At 40.4% G+C, this 17,562-nt stretch overlaps 1 protein-coding gene across 7 annotated transcripts in view; it reads right to left on the bottom strand.

Annotated features, from left to right (window-relative positions):
* The window catches only part of DCLK1 (doublecortin like kinase 1), a 240,352-nt gene extending 223,648 nt beyond the window's left edge, over positions 1–16,704 (bottom strand). For all 7 annotated transcript variants that reach the window (XM_065634183.1, XM_065634192.1, XM_065634227.1 and 4 more), the window contains exons 1-2: positions 16,329–16,704; positions 3,803–4,149 (exon numbers count right to left, since the gene is read on the bottom strand). In XM_065634183.1, coding sequence (XP_065490255.1) covers positions 3,803–4,149; positions 16,329–16,704 — 723 coding nt within the window. The remainder of the gene's footprint in view (positions 1–3,802; positions 4,150–16,328) is intronic.
* Between the last annotated feature and the right edge of the window lie 858 nt (positions 16,705–17,562).

Genomic DNA, 17,562 nt, shown 5'->3' with positions numbered 1-17,562 from the left:
TACAAACAGCATCAGTTCCTTGTACAATTAGAAATAATAAGTATAACCATAAAAATACACATACACTATTCTAGACACAGTATGAAACCTATCCGGCTTTGAGGAATCATTAATAATTTAACTGCTAGAGTATGCTAAATGGAGGCCACCAATGTGCTATACGATCAGACTACAGTTGTATGTTGTGCCCCTTTTTGCACAAATTAAGTTAATTCAAAGTTTCAGAAAACTCGAAGTCAAAATACAGATTCTGACATGAGTTATACTGACATGAGTTATAAGGAAGTGCTGATAAACCACTAGTCACCCTGTTTGTAACAAGGAGAAATACATTTTAAGAAAACTAAATTAAATGCATGAAATCCAAAGTAAACACCTACCAAATACTAGAAAATATTAAGTTTCAGTCTCTGAACTGGTACTGACCCGATGAGAACAAGATCAGTTCATTGTGTCAGGGTTTGTTTTCTTGGGGGTTGTTTCAGCCCCCATCTCCTTTCTTCTGCTATTCCAGCATTAGAAAAAGGAAAGAGCTACTACAACACACCAACTTAAGCTCCTTGGAGTTCTCAGAAACACCCACAAAGCACCAAGTGCACCAAAAATAAATGAATTTTGCAAAACTAAGAAGGAATTTTGGGGATGGATGAAGAAACTGGACATCATAGAAGAACTTTCTTCTTAGCAATCATAAATTTCATCAGGTACTGACTGTCCAAGCACTACCTGTCTCATTAAGACAAGCTCTTTACATTATCATCAAATTTTATAGGCCAGTATTTAAATTACTTTTAACCAGCACAATATTTATTTATGACTTTTTGACATGCAAATCAAAACATCACAACTAACCAGGCTGTTGGAAGGAGAGCATTTAAGCTCAGTTCCTCAATGTGTAGTGTCAGTATGGGACAATCACCTGACTCAGATGCCCAGTTAAGACGCTGACCCCTACTCTCTTTTGATTAGCCTGAGGTATCTAACAATAGTACCCAACAATGTTATGCATACCTCATTGCCCATCTGCACTAACAATATATGGAATTCCTGTCAACTTTTGCCATGGATGGGCAATTTCAGTGTTGGCCTCATAAAATAACTCACAAGAGATGACTGTACAGAATAGCTTTTCTTCCAAGTTACATTCCCAAAGAATAATCTTAGGAGGGCTTTATTCTCTTATCCTTAGAGTAAATTACTTTTCTTTGCTCAGAGCTTTAAGATTTTATTGCTTTTTAAGTTAGTGATGAAAGATTTAATCACAGATTTGTTAGACTTAACCACTGAACACAGGCGTTTCCAGAACCATCGAAGCTCCAACAGAAGTCAACAGTAGAAGTTCCCACCTATAAACACTACTGGAAAAATTTTGGATTTACCATGGATTTCCTCCCAGTAATCATTCACAGCTTCAGTTTAGCAATAAAGAAATCCATCATTGTGCCCCCAGCACCATCTGGGAGATCAGGCTTTTGGCAGAGAAAAATGGAGCAGCAATTGCCAAGCAGCACAGGCAACCAATGAGTTCCCCACGCAGGGGTGAGCAACAGGCTGCTCCCGCAGAGCGCCAGGTCATTCGCTTCTCTTTCTGCCAGCAAAGCTGCTCTGTGCGTGCAGCAAGCAAAGCCACCGTTACACTGGCAGGACACACACACACCTTCCCCTAAACCCTGCGCTCACCGGTGGGGTCAGGCATCCAGCTGTGCCATTGCAAGAGCCAGGATGGGGAGGAGTGAATATGTGGGGAGACACCGATGTCCTGGGAGAGCCTTTAGACACAAGGGTTTCAGGCTACGAGGCAGGTAACAAATGTCCCAGTACACCACTGATTTCAGCTCATCTCAAATCCCATGGCTTGACAACTGAATTTTGGCAATATCAGGGCCATGAAAACCTGGTCTTCCTTTTTCCCCCCAGTAGCAGGACAGTACTATTTACTTTCAGCAATTAGAGCTATAAAACAGGTGTAAAGGTATTTTTTTCATTTTAGAACAACCATTAAAGCAGAGTTTGGAATACAAAAACAAACAAACAAAAAAAATTAAAGTGAGCACATTACCCAGGAGACAACAGGCCATGTGGGCATCCTTCCAGTCTGCACTTCTTCATAGCTAAACCACAAGTTTATTTACATATACAATGCAAAACAGATAGGCGTCCCTTTTTACTGAGAGCGTTTGCAGGAACTGCAGGAATTTCGGTCAAGGTCACAGCAGAGACCACCACTGATCTCTGCAGCTTTAAAATCCCAACTCCTTCCTCAAGATTACCAGTCTTAGTGCTCCCCGGAGCATGAGGCGAGGTAAGAAGGACAGAGAGTTTCCCCAGACACACACTTTACTTTTGCTGCAGGCAAAAAGAACCTTACATCAACATTTCTGCTCTAGGTCAAAGTTCCCAATGAAGTCACAGTAATAGGATCATTACAGGCACGTACAGAGTCATCAAGAACTAAACTACTGTCTGTGACTGGTGTCAGAGGTTATCAATACAAAACAGCAGATGGAAGGAACTTTTGGTCAATCCAGACTTGGCCTCGATTTGAACCAGTGCTCTGAATAAGCAGCTTGTCCATTAACCAGCCCTCTCCAAGATCAGAGGGTGCTGCTGTAGCTGTTTCCAGAGCTGTGCTGCACATTAACCCCAGTAACTACAGACATGTTAGTAGCACCACTAGATCTAGCTGACCGAGTATTTTCCTGCATCAAGCATATTTTGGATCATGTCCTGATAGCTACAATGTTAGCTGTATATCTGTGAACCATTGAACCTAGAATCTGGAAAACACAGCCACATCACAGCAGAGATATCTTGGTCTCCAGCAGCTTCTAGCTTCTCGGACTGTTCGCTCATCTTTCTACCCATGTTTTATACCTCTATCATTTCTTCAGTTTAATAAGTTACATTTGTAAATGCAAGTATCTGCCTTATTTCTCTAGAGTCACTATTGCTCCAAATCAATTCAGGTCATGCTGAAATTAGCCTTGCCCTTCACCAGGTTAACGGCTTCTCCAGTTTTTCTATAATTAATACATGTCCGTAGATAAATTACAAATAAAGTGAAAGACAAAAAAGAAGTAGGATTACTCTGTAATATTTTTTCTTGTCCCTCTATCCCCAAGTTCAGTAAGAAGCCTCCCAAAATCACACCCTACCACAATTTAATAAGTCAGCAAAAAAGAGACACTGCTTGAATGTATGTCATAGAAAAAATAATATGTAACCTGCAAGAAACTCCTCAATAAATGTGGGCACCACACATAACCCTACCTCCTTTCCTGCAAAAGGGAAAAAGCTCACTCATTTTTTAAGCTTGCACCTTCTTGATAATCCATTCTAGATGCACTAAGACTTATCATTTGGTCACTCTGGACAGCAGTAGTCCTGCATTTATCACGGTGGAATGTGTCCTCACTGTTTGTTCTCACAGTTTATGGAAAGGCAAGTATAATGACTCACAAAACTGCTGCAAGAAAGAGCTGAAATAAGTTAACAGAATTAGGTTCTTTAAAATGACATCCTTCATCCTACATTTCCGGCATGCAGAGCCAAAACCACATCACACTTTCAACTGACAGATTTAGAGCTATTATTTATCATAAATGGCAAGACCATCGCTGAGGCCAAGTAATGCTTCGTGATACATTCCTGAACTGCTCACGGATTTTAAGTACACTATAAGCAGCGGAAGGCTTGCTTCTATGTTGTAGAGAAAAGTAATTTTTTACTAATGTGCTATTCTCTTCCTTTTGGAAAACTACATTTTCTTCATGCTGAGAACAATAATAATGAAAATTCTTACCTGTTTTCCATCTAGTGTGTATAAGCGTTTAACCACTCCCGAATCCAGCTTGATGGCATCGGTTATATCAGTGAGAACCTGTTCAAATGAATGTGCTGTCTTCTTGTTGAGCAGAATCCGGACTGCCTTCCGTGGTTTCACTCCGCTCCTGATGATAGTGACTAGTTTAGGCCTAATGAAATCCTTATTCTCTTTTGCATCTGGAGTACCTCCTTTAGCAGTGGCAAGAGACGGCACTGAACGAGAAGTAGAAGTTGTCTTAACATTCACTGACCAGTTTGGGTTTACATTCTTAGTGTACTCCAGTTTCTTGAAGGGTTCTATGGAACCACATACATAGCTTTCCCCTGTCAAAACAAAAATGCCAGACTGGTAAGTCAGATTGGAGAGTGGAGGAAAAACAAACAAACAGGAAAGTAAGAAACCTAATTAAATTACTAAACATTATTCTTATCATTCTTGATCTACCGCATATAAAATATTGATCTCTTCCCTTCTCAAGTGCTACAGACTATAAAACATCTTTTAAAGATCACTTGTCAGCTAACCACTCAGAAAATGCTGGTAAAAAAAAAAAATCCTTGAAAGTAGCAGTTTTCTTTTCAGAAAACACCATCTGCAGTGGGAATCGCTGCTGTCAGTAAGTGGTGTTCATATCTAATCAGCTGCCCAGCCCCAGCACATTATCACAGTAGTCCCAAACCCTTCACGCTTAAATGGCCCGCTCCTAAAAAAATCAGCGGGCCCCAAACATTTCAGAGGAAATAAAATGAAACATTATCAAAAACTATAGGTTACAAATAGCTTTCTGTAAGAGGTGGATGAAAGTGTCAGAGGAGATTTGTCAACACTTGACTATTTAAAGTCTTAAGTAGCATAAACCCAGGATACATCTAGGCAAGAAATCTCACTGTATTATTCTACTGACTCAACATATAATATGGGTAGGAAAGGAAGGCAAAGAGTAGTAATTACAGAGTCCTTCTCACAACAAATAGACCATATTTTAAAGAAAAAAACATAGATTGTAGCTTGTATTTCTATTGGAACACTGTCTACAATAAAATATTTTTGCAATTACCACAACCACAATTTCTGGAGAACTATAATATAACATAGCCGGAAAACACCAGCATGTCTCTGCTCAGTAACGCCTTAATCCAGTCCAGCTGCAGGCTGCTGCAAAAAAGGGGGAACCTGCTTGGGTGCTCCCAACCTCTCCCTTGGGCTTGACTGGGTGGCTGCACTGCCAGTCGCACTGGGTGAGTTGGATCAATTCGTTGATCTAATTGAACATAACCAAGGCAATACTAATTTTGAAACAAGCTGATCCACTTCACCCTCTGGCTGAAGAAAATAAAAAAAAAATTTTAAAAAAAAAGAAAAGAAACACAATATCAGATCCAGCAAGACCACACCTTCCAGCAGCCTGCAGTTAAACTCCATTACAAAGAATACAAAATCTTATCCTGAAGAATACCAGAAAAAATATCCAAGATGCTTTAATTATTCTGGGTTCAGTAGTTCAATGAGTGGTAACAGTGTAGAGGTCTTCAGGTTAGCAGTTTAGCCCAAGATATTACAATAAAAACAGGACAAAACACAGTGATGTACCACCTGTGCCAAAAAGCACATAAGAACCAAAGATTTTCCTAATGATCCCTACCCTAAGGAAACAAGCCTCATCGTTCAATAGTTAAAAGAAAAGCGAGTATTTAAATTCCACTCCTGGACACAAATTTTAAGGTTTCAGGGCACCAAACGCAACCCAGAGATAATGCAGCACACAAGGAATGCTGGCAGATACACAGAGTTAGCACAGTCTGGGGATCCACAGTGGGGGAATCCACTGGGACATGAGGCCCTGGATGCCACAGAAGTTCAAGTCTGTTGGTGTGATGCTCCAAAGCTGGGACAGTGGAACACTGTACAGCAATTATCAGAAAGGCAGTGGAAGGACTCAAATAGAAGACAAAGAAGTCAGAGCAACATGTGAAGATGGATCACTGAGCAGAAAAGATAATGACAGATGACACCAAGTTGGGTAGGAGTGTTGATCTGTTAAAGGGTAGAAAGGTTCTACAGAGGAATCTGGACAGGCTGGATGATTGGGCTGAGGCCAATTGTATGAGGTTCAACAAGGCCAAGTGCCAGGTCCTGCACTTGGGTCACAACAACCCCAGGCAGCGCTACAGGCTCTGGGAAGAGTGGCTGGAAAGCTGCCTGGAGGAAAGGGATCTGGGGGTGTTAACTGACAGCCGGCTGAACATGAGCCAGCAGTGTGCCCAGGTGGCCAAAAAGGCCAACAGCATCCTGACTTGTATCAGGAATACTGTGGCCAGCAGGACTAGAGAAGTGATTGTGCCACTGTACTCAGCACTGGTGAGGCTGCACCTCAAATCCCGTGTTGGGTTTTGGGCCCCTCACTACAAGACATTGAGGTGCTGGAGAGATTTCAGAGAAGGGCAACGAAGCTGGTGAATGGTCTGGAACACAAGTTTTATGAGCAGTGGCTGAGGCAACTGGGGCTGTTCAGCCTGGAGAAAAGGAGGCTGAGGGGAGACCTTATCGCTGTCTACAACTACCTGAAAGGAGGTTGTAGCATGGAGGGTGTTGGTCTCTTCTCCCAAGTAACAAGTGACAGGACAAGAAGAAATGGCCTCAAGTTGTGCCAGGGGAGGGTTAGATTGGATATTAGGAACCATTTTTTTATGGAAAGGGTTGTCAGGCATTGGAACAGGCTGCCCAGGGAACTGGTGGAGTCACTGTCCCTGGAGGTGTTTAAAAGACATGTAGATGAGGTTCTCAGGGACATGGTTCAGTGGTGGACTTGGCAGGGCTGGGTTTATGATTGGACTTGATAATCTGAAGGGTCTTTTCTAACCTAAATAGTTCTATGATTCTATAAATGCACTGAGAGCATAAGATCAAGCAAGAACCATAAAAAGACTTTTGGTTTTAATTGTTTTTTGTTTGTTTACTTTTTCCAAAAGCATTCTTTTAAAGCAGAAAAAAATACAGAGTGGGAGATTAAGTAAAACTTTCCAGTGCTTACTAATCATCATATGAATTCAAGTTAATCTGCACTTTGCAGTAACATCCAAAGTGTTAAGAAAGGAATCTGAGATGGAATGCTTACATCAGCCTTACAAGAGACAAAGGTAAGCTCTTCCTTTTATCTGTTATATATATGAGAGAGTTATATATATACATATAGTAACATCAGAACAGAAAGGCTTAGCTGCAATAATGATCCAAGAGCAATCAAACAGTCCATATTCTCTTTTATCCATGTTTCTGTCCTATATTTTTAGCACGAGCTACTCAATTACTGCAAGGTCAGAATGCATCCACACTACCATATCCATAAAATTAAAAAGTTTTTAAAAACATTAATAGTATTTTGTAGGGAAAAAATAAACAAATATCCTACTATGAATAGGACTGCACTCAATACAATAATTATCTCTTCTATAAAATACTTTGCAGAAGTCTCCTTTGGAAATTTTTAAACAAAATTTATTCTTATCTCCATTTGTGTTTGCTGTAAGACTTAAAATCCACCAGCAACTTCTTTTGATTGGGGTGGGAGGAGTAAAAATCAGATTTTCAGGTTCAGTGCTTTTGGAGAAATTGTTCAGTTTAGTTGCATGAAATAACAATTATTCCTCTAAAAACGAGTTTTCATGTTAAAACTCACTTCTCAAAGAGTAGGTGCATAAGCAAATGGCCATGCATGTTGAACCCAGAATATTTACATTACTTAATTGTTTACCTTTACTTTATTAAGAACTCTTTTGGTGCACCTTCTTGAAAGGATAGCATTCCACATGATTTTTAATATCAGCTATAAAGGTCAGCTGGGTTCCATGTAGCATTTAAGAGCACATGTCAGCTCTTTATTACAAAAGCAATTTTGTGTATACGACCATCAGACTGTTTGCCCTTCCTTCATTTCCAACAGTACTATACTACATCAATAAAATATTTGCACCAAGATATATTTGTTTTCCTTGAAGAGGCTCATATTTAGCTACAGAATATCTTGGAGGTATTCAAGGCCTTCTAAGATGAAATATATTTAGTAAGAGCTATTTTATATAGGAAAACAGAAATACAGACAATTCTCCCATAATGCTGCTATTTAATACTGTTTCTACTCCAAGCAAAGTGCTGGGGCTTATAAACCTTCAGGGATGGTAGCCAAGGACACCAGTTCTCATTCACAGGGGTCCTTAGAGTCAGGCCTGTAAGAATAAAAACTAAATGGACAAAACCCCTATGTCCTAGAAGTGTCTTTTATCTGATCCTAAGATCAGTAAACCCTGCTTTACGGTGACATCCAGCACATTGTAGGCACTCAAAACACTACAAACTTAAATCCAAGCTTAAATTTCCCAAATGTGGGACCCACGCTCATAGCAGACAGAAATTTAAATGTCTAACCTAATCCTTTAGCATCCATGGTGTCTGTAGACATAGGAAATCTCAAAGGACAAAAAGCTTTCACCTAGGGTTTTCATCCTCACTTGTTTTTCAGTTACCTTAATGAGAGAAGACTGCAAAGAAGTTTCACAAGTAGCATGACTTACTAGTCCAATGAATCCACCTTCTGCCTTAGCAACTGCTTCCCCACCAAAACTATCAGGAGATGACACAGGGGTTTTTTTTTTAGTTTCTATTTTTTTGTAACATGTGGCTATAACTGCTGTGCAGACTACAGCCTCGCTCCTGTGACTTGTACCTGTAGGGAGACAGAAGCTGTGATCTCCAGATATGCAGCACCAGCAGCAAGTTGCTTGCTCCAGAGCACCAGAAAAACACATCTGCACGAGTAATCTCACTGAGCACCATCAGCTCTTACTCTGGGTCAAGCCCAAGCACAAATACAGCCTACAAACATCAGCTTTGACTAACTGGCAGCTGGAGGAAGAAATTGACCATCTCCAAACGCTGGATTTGTAACAGAACACTTGTTGAAGAATGAATCTTTGGAGATGCTGGATTAAACAAAAGAATAGGAAAGACAGCCCACTGAAAATGTCTGTTAAACTGCAGCTCCCCAGGAGAGGGGAGCGAGGGTTTCACAGTGCAATCAGCTGCCACTAATGAAATTTTGACTCCATTACACTATCAATAGCCACCAGAAAAAGAAAAGGCAGACAACTCAGCTGTTTGGAGATATCTGACATCTAGGTAAAAAAGCAATTACTAAATGTTAGGAAGTATCCCATTCGTGACAGCCCCCCGCCTCCTCACAGCAACAGTGCAAATGAAGAGGAAGTTGCCTTAACCTTTAAAAAAAAAATACATAATGCTTGTTTGCCAGTTTTGAACCAGTAATCCTACAATTTAAATTATGCAACTGCTCAACACTTCAGGAAATCCCATGTGAAAAAATTAAAATAAATCTTAGCATTGAGAAGCTAATCAGAAAGCTAATCATATAGGACAGATCCCAAAACACAGTTTATGCTTAGAAATAATTTTTCAAAAAAGACACAAAAACCTACTACCTGCAGTTACACACCTGTCCAAATTCAATGCATCTGAACCACTAGAGCCATGTAACACTGAAGGATAGTTCTTATAGGTCATGACAGAATTTCATTACATGCTTCATGTATGTAATGTAATTTAAAAAATAATATTTGTGTACAAGGCGGCTGCTAAGGAGACACTGAATCACTGCCTGTAAGGACTGGGGCTTTCCTTATGCAAATGTTTGATTCCTTCTTCGGCATATTGGTGTTAGCAGTCAGTTTCCTTCCTTTAGCTTGCTGATATTCTCACTACAAGAACGATCAAGGCATTATCTCTTAAAAGGGATTATTTCAATTGCTTTTCTGTGCTAAGGGCAACTTGGCCTAAAATAGCTTCATAAAGAAGCTAGCTGGTCTTAAAAACCCTGGAGAAGGAATGAAGAACCTGTTTGAGCCACGCATGCAGAGGGGGAATAACCAACCCCTTTGTGAGGCAGCAGGACTGCCAATTTATCGAAAACAGTGTTGAGTCCTTGTACCAGAGTACGTATGAGGAAAGGAGAATTAATTTACAAGCCCACCAGAGCTGGAGGAACTGCCAGTAACTGCACATTGCGGTTGGTGCTGGGGCATCCTGGTGAGGCTGGTCAGTACAGCCGTCACTCATTGTGGTCCATTGCCCCCAACAGATGGGGCAATAAACAGATGAAGAGAACAGGAAAAGGGCCGGCACCCCCGGCATCCCGTGCAATAGGCACACCTGCCCTTCTTCACCTCCACCCTTTGGTTTTGTACATGCTGAAGGCAGAAGAGCAAGCTCTTGGGGGAAAAGGACAAAGAATTCTGACTATCCCTCACCACACAGACCAGAGATTGCAAAAGGAAGATGACCTGAATATAAGTTACTACCTAATAGGTCCCAAATGTGTTCGTTAATAGAGCAATAACCTACTTAAACTACATTATTGCTGCCCTGTCTTTCTGCAGTGTTTGAAAAAAATGCAACAGTGCAAAAGAGATGGAGCATCTATAGGAGGTCTGACCTAGCACACCTGTTCACACCTAGCAATCAGATGCACCAGAAACTTTAAATCAGATCTCCTCAGATCTTTTAAATTACTTCTTTCACACATCATCCTTTCTGCTCATCTCCAACTAAAAATTCTTTTTTTCCTCATCAAAAGCCAAGTGAAAAAATAAAGACATTCTTCCTCCTTCTCTGTCTCCCCAAACTTCCACAGTTCTGCTACAAGCAAGACAGGCATTGGACGTGCTTAAAAATCAAATAACTGGGAAGTACCTAGAATAAGAAACCATGGGATCTTCCAAGAAGTTGTCGAGGAGGACACAGTATGAATCAACTGGCTAATGGATGAATCTTCTCAAATTCATGAAATCAAATAATCAAATAAACAGTGCCAGAACAACCCTCTACCACTTTATGCAAGAGGATTATTCAGCTGTTTGTTTATTAAACAATATAAGGATTGCAGGCACTTCTGCCACAGGATCCAGTCCAAGTTTCACTAACTTCGATAGCCCTGGATCAAGTCCATGGTAAATACCCAGTGTAAATTCAACCCTCTAAACAAATGTCCACATAGCGTCGGCTCTACAAAAAAATTAAACAGATGCTTTAATATTATTATTTTGAAAGCATATTACATATGCCTACAAATCTTGCCAGCCCATAAATTCCCAGCTGCTGAGGTAGGATTGACTTAGAAGAATGAGCATTAAGTCCAGAGTGCATCAGAGACCACATCATCACTTCCTACAGTCTGGCCTGGCTGGGCTGCTCATCAGCACCACTGGAGCAGGTGGCAGAGTCAAGGAGGCAGCAGTAGTAGCAGGTAGAGAGGGAAACGCTGCGACAAGAGAAATGAGGTGATAGTGGAAGTAGCAAGAACCACATACAAAGTTAGGAACTCTGTCACAGCCTACCACTTTAGCAAAGAAACACTGCCTTTTGAACACTCCACAGGCAGGGAACTCCTTTGCTGCATCTGCCTATACATCAGTAAAGCCTTTGACACCGTTTCCCACAGCATTCTCCTGGAGAAGCTGGCAGCTCATGGCCTGAGTGGGTGTGCTCTGTGATGGACAAAGTACTGGCTGGAGGGCCGGGCTCAAAGAGTTGTGGTGACTGGAGCCAAATCCAGTTGGCAGCTGGTCACAAGTGGTGTTCCCCAGGGCTCAGTATTGGGGCCAGTTCTGTTTAATCCTTTTATCAATGATCTGGATGAGGGGATTGAGGGCACCCTTAGTAAGTTTGGAGACAACACTGAGTTGGACAGGAGTGTTGATCTGCTAAAGGGTAGAAAGGCTTCATAGAGGAATTTGGACAGGCTGGATCAATGGGGTGAGGTCAATTGTATGGGGTTTAACAAGGCCAAGTACCAGGTCCTGCACTTGGGTCACAACAAGCCCAGGCAGCGCTACAGGCTTGGGGAAGAGTGGCTGGAAAGCTGCCTGGAGGAAAGGGATCTGGGGGTGTTAACTGACAGCTGGCTGAATATGAGCCAGCAGTGTGCCCAGGTGGCCAAAAAGGCCAACAGCATCCTGGCTTGTATCAGGAATAGTGTGGCCAGCAGGACTAGAGAAGTGATTGTCCCGCTGTACTCAGCTCTGGTGAGGCCCCACCTCAAATACTGTGGTCAGTTTTGGGTCCCTCACTACAAAAAAGGCAGGCTGTTTAGCCTGGAGAAAAGGAAGCTGAGAGGAGACCTTATCACTCTCTACAGCTACCTGGAAGGAGGTTGTAGCATGGAGGGTGTTGGTCTCTTCTCCCAAGTAAAAAGTGATAGGAAGAGAAGAAATGGCCTCAAGTCGCACTAGGGGAGGTTAAGACTGGATATCAGGAAAAATTTCTTCACGGAAAGGGTTGTCAGGCATTGGAACAGGCTACCCAGGGAAGTGGTGCAGTCACCATCCCTGGAGATGTTTAAAAGACCTATAGATGAGGTTCTTAGTGACACGGTTTAGTGACAGTGTTAGTTTAACAGTTGTACTCGATCTGGGGGGTCTTTTCCAACCAAAGCCATTTTGCAATTCTTTGAACGCGAACTGCCTGCCTCCACCCGCAAGAGCCTTCTCACAGTCCTCATGTGAGGCATCGTCCTCTGCCAGTGCAGTGATGCTCACATCTCTCAAGAATTATTAGCCAGTTACCGCCATTACCACATTTTAAAACTGGTATATCTGTGCTCTTTCAAACTGCTCCTTCAATGAGGATTACAGCTCTGAGATAATCTCAGAGAGATATTAGTTTTTCTTCTTCAGATTACTCCTTAAACCATTTTTGACATCATACCCACGCAAAATGTGCACGCAGACATACAAATCTTTACAATAGTTTGGCAGTGCACCTAATATTGGCATGTGACTATTTTTTCCAGTACTCTCTCATCCATCTTGTGGTTTGGGGTTTTTTGGTTTGTCTTTGACTGCCAGTTCTCTGCTGCAGGGTTCATCTTTTGTGGTAGGTATTGTGGAAACCTAAAATAATTGATTCTGGTTCATACTCAAGACTCTGTGGTAATATTATTATAAAAACTAATATAAAAGGGATGCTGTTCTGGCTATGGATTGATTCTGTGGTCTTTGTTCCACATAGCATGACCCCGGGAGTAAAAACTGTAAAAAAACACTCTGTTTCAGAGTTATCATGCTCATTTACAATCTATTACTGTTCCTGTTACACTGTTTAAAGGTAATTTTGGGGGTAAGAACCATCTGTCCACCTGTGCTTTCAGCTTTAAAGATGGTACACTTCAGAAAAGCAAAAGGCGTTTAGTCCTTTCCTGAGACCTTGTTTGCATCTAGACAATTTAGCCTTAAGAGCAACTTCATCTTTATTGTTTCTACATGCTTTGATTATATGTCATACCTAGGGAATAAAGTCATTCTGTATTTGGAAACCATTCTTTAAAGGTAAGATAGTCCTGAACATCAGGTCTGACAAAGAGAAGGTAACCTGAATCTATTGCATTGTTTCCTTCATCTAAGATGACAGAAGAAGAGTTACAGAACATGTGACACTTTTTACAATAGTACATACCCCTTCTTATCAAATTTCAACAAATCTCACATTCTCCAAGTCTAAAAAAAAAAAAACAAACCAACCAAACCAACCAAACAAAAAAACCGCCACAACTATGGAAGTCATTAGTTTCAAACAAAGGGAAGATGTGCCCATGCACCTCAAAATGATTTACAGCACCAGCATCCACCCCTACCAACTTTGAACTGCATGCAGGACAGAACTAAATATTACTGAAGCAAAACAGATCCTTTACAATCTTTCTTCCTTTGTGACTATCTTTCATGCAGTTCCATGTATTTAACTCTGGGATGAAAGACAGTGGCTGCTGCCTTGTTTCCCCCAGGAGCTAGTTGCTTCTCTGTCTTCGTGTTCCATATGGGAAGATAAGAGCACAGTAACTTCCTCATAGGCATAAAGGCAAAAAAACCCAACACCAAATCAAGGCCTTACACATTTACCTTACAATGCAATTGCTAAAATCAATGCCAAAAAAAAAAAAAATCTAAATTCGTAAATCTCATAAAATTAATTCAAACGGTAAGGGAATAATCTCACCATGACAAACATGACAAAAGCAATGCTTTGTATTTCGATAATTTGAGCACAAACGTCATTTGGCAAGAGGCAAAATTCAAGTGATTTTCCAGCTATTTAAACACAAAGCACAGCTTCAAGCTAATTAATGCTGTACCAGACTAGCCAAACTCTAATAAATTTGTACAGTAAGGAGTGAAAGGACCTTACATAAAAACCATCACCAAGCTAATAATATGTGAACCTGTACTCTACAGTGAAGCTCAACAAGGTTAACGGAACAAAATAACCCATCTTGCAGTTTTCTACAAATAAACAGAAGCCCACTTTCAGGCAGAACAAGGATGTAGCTCTCTACTTGCACACAAAAACTAATGTCTGTAAATCCCAGTGTTAATGGCACAAGAAAATAAGACTGTCCAGCTTAAAACTATACACAGGAAGGGAGGATGTGTTCACTGAGAAAGCAAGGAAGAAAGTCTCACAGAACTAAAAGAAATCCCAAAGCCCTTTAAAATAAAATTTATGTTTTGATACTGTCATTCATTTTGACTGACTGATTTATAACTGGAATTATTCTTCTCTAGGATGCCAAAATAAATCAGTCTTATAGGTTGCTGTATTTATTTGTGCTTTCGGTTCTTTCTTTTCAAAAGCTGATTCTGACTGGCAGCAAAAGACTGTGTAAATCAACATTAACATCAATGATACTTGCTTCTTGATGAGCATACCAATCAAATAAACACAATTATTTATACTGCTACTGAGAAGAAAAAAATGCACAAACACTGCTTTTAAATAGATGTTGATTAATATTCGTGTTTCCTCCCAGAAATTGATTTTCTCCACCAATTAAATTCTGTCCTGACAAATGCAGTTCTAACTCTGCCCTGGAATTCATAACATTGATCTTAAGACCAGTTTCCTTTCCATTTCACTAAAACTATGGTTCTAACCCCAAAATCCCTTACTTACATGGACAATCCCACCATTTCATTTTTTTTCCTATTTTGAGCATCTTCGTGTTGTCTCTTACTCTCCTTCTTATGCAAAAAGGATTATCAAGAATATCATCTTCTCAAAACTACTCCTTAAAAAGCTTTCCTCTGCTACAATATCTAAAGCAGACAACTCAACAGTGGCTGAACACCTGCTAAGCAAAGATGTCCTCCTCTTTCAGGGACCTTATTCAACATTACTCTTTTTTCCTTCTCTACCCATATTACCATTCTTCTGATCCTCTCATTACAACCTGATACTGCAAGTTCTCTCACTTGGTGCTAAAAATGAAAGTCATCAAGAAATTACATTTTCTGTTACAACTCTAGATTGGCTCTCCAGTGGCTATAGGTTCATGCTTCACAGGTTTGCCCATGGCACACTGGGGCCAGAGGCAAGACGGAAGCAATGATGACAAAATTGTTCCACCTTTATTTTCTTTGAACACAGTCAAGCACCTGCATTTAAACCTTACAGACAAAACCCAACCTCAGTTATGGCCATGTGCTAGTTAATGCCTTCAGATCTTCTACATCCTGATGTTTTATGCTAGGAGCTATGGCCTACACAGGCAAAAAGAAACCCACTGCAAGCCAGACACACTTTATGTTGGAAAAGCTACTTTAGCTTTTGTAAAACTTGTGAAATGTATTATTAATATCCTAGGACTAATATTAAAATCGATTAACGCTGACAGCTTCTTTTGCCAACAAAACTATCACTGAAGGAGTGACAAATTCATTGTTGATGGGCAAATTAGCAACTACCATCTCTGATGTTTGTCAGTGACCAAGACTTGCCAGTTCTGACCAAATCACTGGTAATGCTTTATACTGTAGGTATATTAGCTTTATTTGGAAACAATGTAAAGATTCCAATGAACTGGGGAAAAGGAAAAGGGAAGTGCTATAGGGGAGAAAGTTTGCAGTCTACTCCAGCTGAACCATGGTGACAATACTGCTTTTTTAACAGGTTGACTCATTCATGCCACTCCATGAGAGGACAGTATTTTACTTACAGCATTTTTACGTGTAGGAAAGAGCTGGAGGTCTTCACTTGGTATAGACTCAAAAAAAAAAAAAAAAAAAAAAAATCTATCAGAAGTGAATTTCATGTAGGTTTCATCAGCACCATGGACCTGGCCAAATGTAACTGACTAAACTCTCCTTGGCATTTTCAAATATGCAAGTTCAAAAGAAGCAGCAGGTGCAATTTTCAAGATCTAGGACTATCAACACTAGGTTAACAGAAAGAGAAAGGTCAGACACTTTCAACAAGAGGGAAATAAGTAGCAAGCCAACAATATTTTATTACACAATTTAAAATATTCACAACTCTAGTTATACCATTGGAGACCCCTTCTTTATCAATAAGAACAATACCATTACTTATTTGTGGAAGACTTAACAGATTAGACAAAAACTGACTCAAACACAACATTACACATCCAAATCTTACTGCTGACCTTCTACTAGCTGGTCTAAGGAGGAAATCTTCTTAGAGCCATCAATCGTGTAGATCGTTCTCACTCCCTGGGGCAGATTCACATTGTCAGAGAGAGTTCGGGTCAGATCAGCCAGCAGAGCTTCAAAGGATCTAAACCGGTCAGGGGAGATGGCATATACAATCCCTTTGAAATACCGGTCTCCATTACGATAGAAACGAACTTTCTTGGCTTTTTTCTCAGAACTCAGGGTCTGTAGAGTACGGGTTCGGTAAAAGCTGCAGTGGGCACTGTGAGTAGGGCTGGGCAAACCATTTACCCGGGACCCCCTGCCATATCGCTGCGCTTTATCACGCTCATCAAAATGCTCCAGCTCCATATCTCTCCCAAAAGACATCTCGAAATTCAACCTAAGGGATGCACAAGAGAAGAGAAAAAGTTTAAGAAACTTACACATTTTAAGAGAGCTCCACTTTGAGACTTCACGTTTAATACGTGGCACTTACAGAGGACTACTTTCCAAGTTGAGAAAAATGTTTGAATGAAAGCATGCTACGTTCCCATGTTCATTTTACGACTAACTCTCTTGCCATGCCACAAAACGTAGTTTATAAGTTAGGCTTTTATACACTGTAGAAACTCCACTCATGAAACAAACTGCTAACGATACGCAAACATTAAGGTGTTTATTCAAATTCAGTAAGAAGTTTGAAACTGAGGTGACAAAGTTGAGCTACTGGAAAAAAAGAGCAAATGCATCAACTTTCTACTTTTTCTCATGTTATATTCAGGTGAAATTTGAGTTCAGTCTGCCTTCTAGACACTAAACTGTTTTTTCCAACTGTGGTCTCAAGAGGTGCCATTTCAGAATGGCAACCAGTCATCAACCAGAAATTAAGAACTTCTCAGAGGAACAGATGTTGCAGGTTGGTGATGTGAATCAGGACTACCACTGCCAGTATGTGGACTTAGTGGGTCAAGCCCCCTGTTCAAAAGTACTCATGTATTCCAACTACTGGTTTCCCTACAGCCTAAGCTTTGTAATAAATTATTTCTGTTGTTCTTGTGCAAATACTTTGCATATACTGAACCAACAGAAGTACTCAAGAGTAATGACATAAAAAAAAGAAAAAAAAAAAAAGAGAGAGTGAGACAGGAAACTAGTATTTTTCAGTGAGCAAGCTATGTCAGTGATTTATAAAATTTGCTAGAATTTTTATTAATATCTGAGGTCTAATATTCAAATTGATTAATT

Source organism: Caloenas nicobarica, chromosome 1, assembly GCF_036013445.1.
Source record: "Caloenas nicobarica isolate bCalNic1 chromosome 1, bCalNic1.hap1, whole genome shotgun sequence".
NCBI lineage: Eukaryota > Metazoa > Chordata > Aves > Columbiformes > Columbidae > Caloenas > Caloenas nicobarica.
The sequence above is the reverse complement of the archived record's forward strand: the minus strand, read 5'-3'. Positions and strand labels throughout refer to the sequence as shown.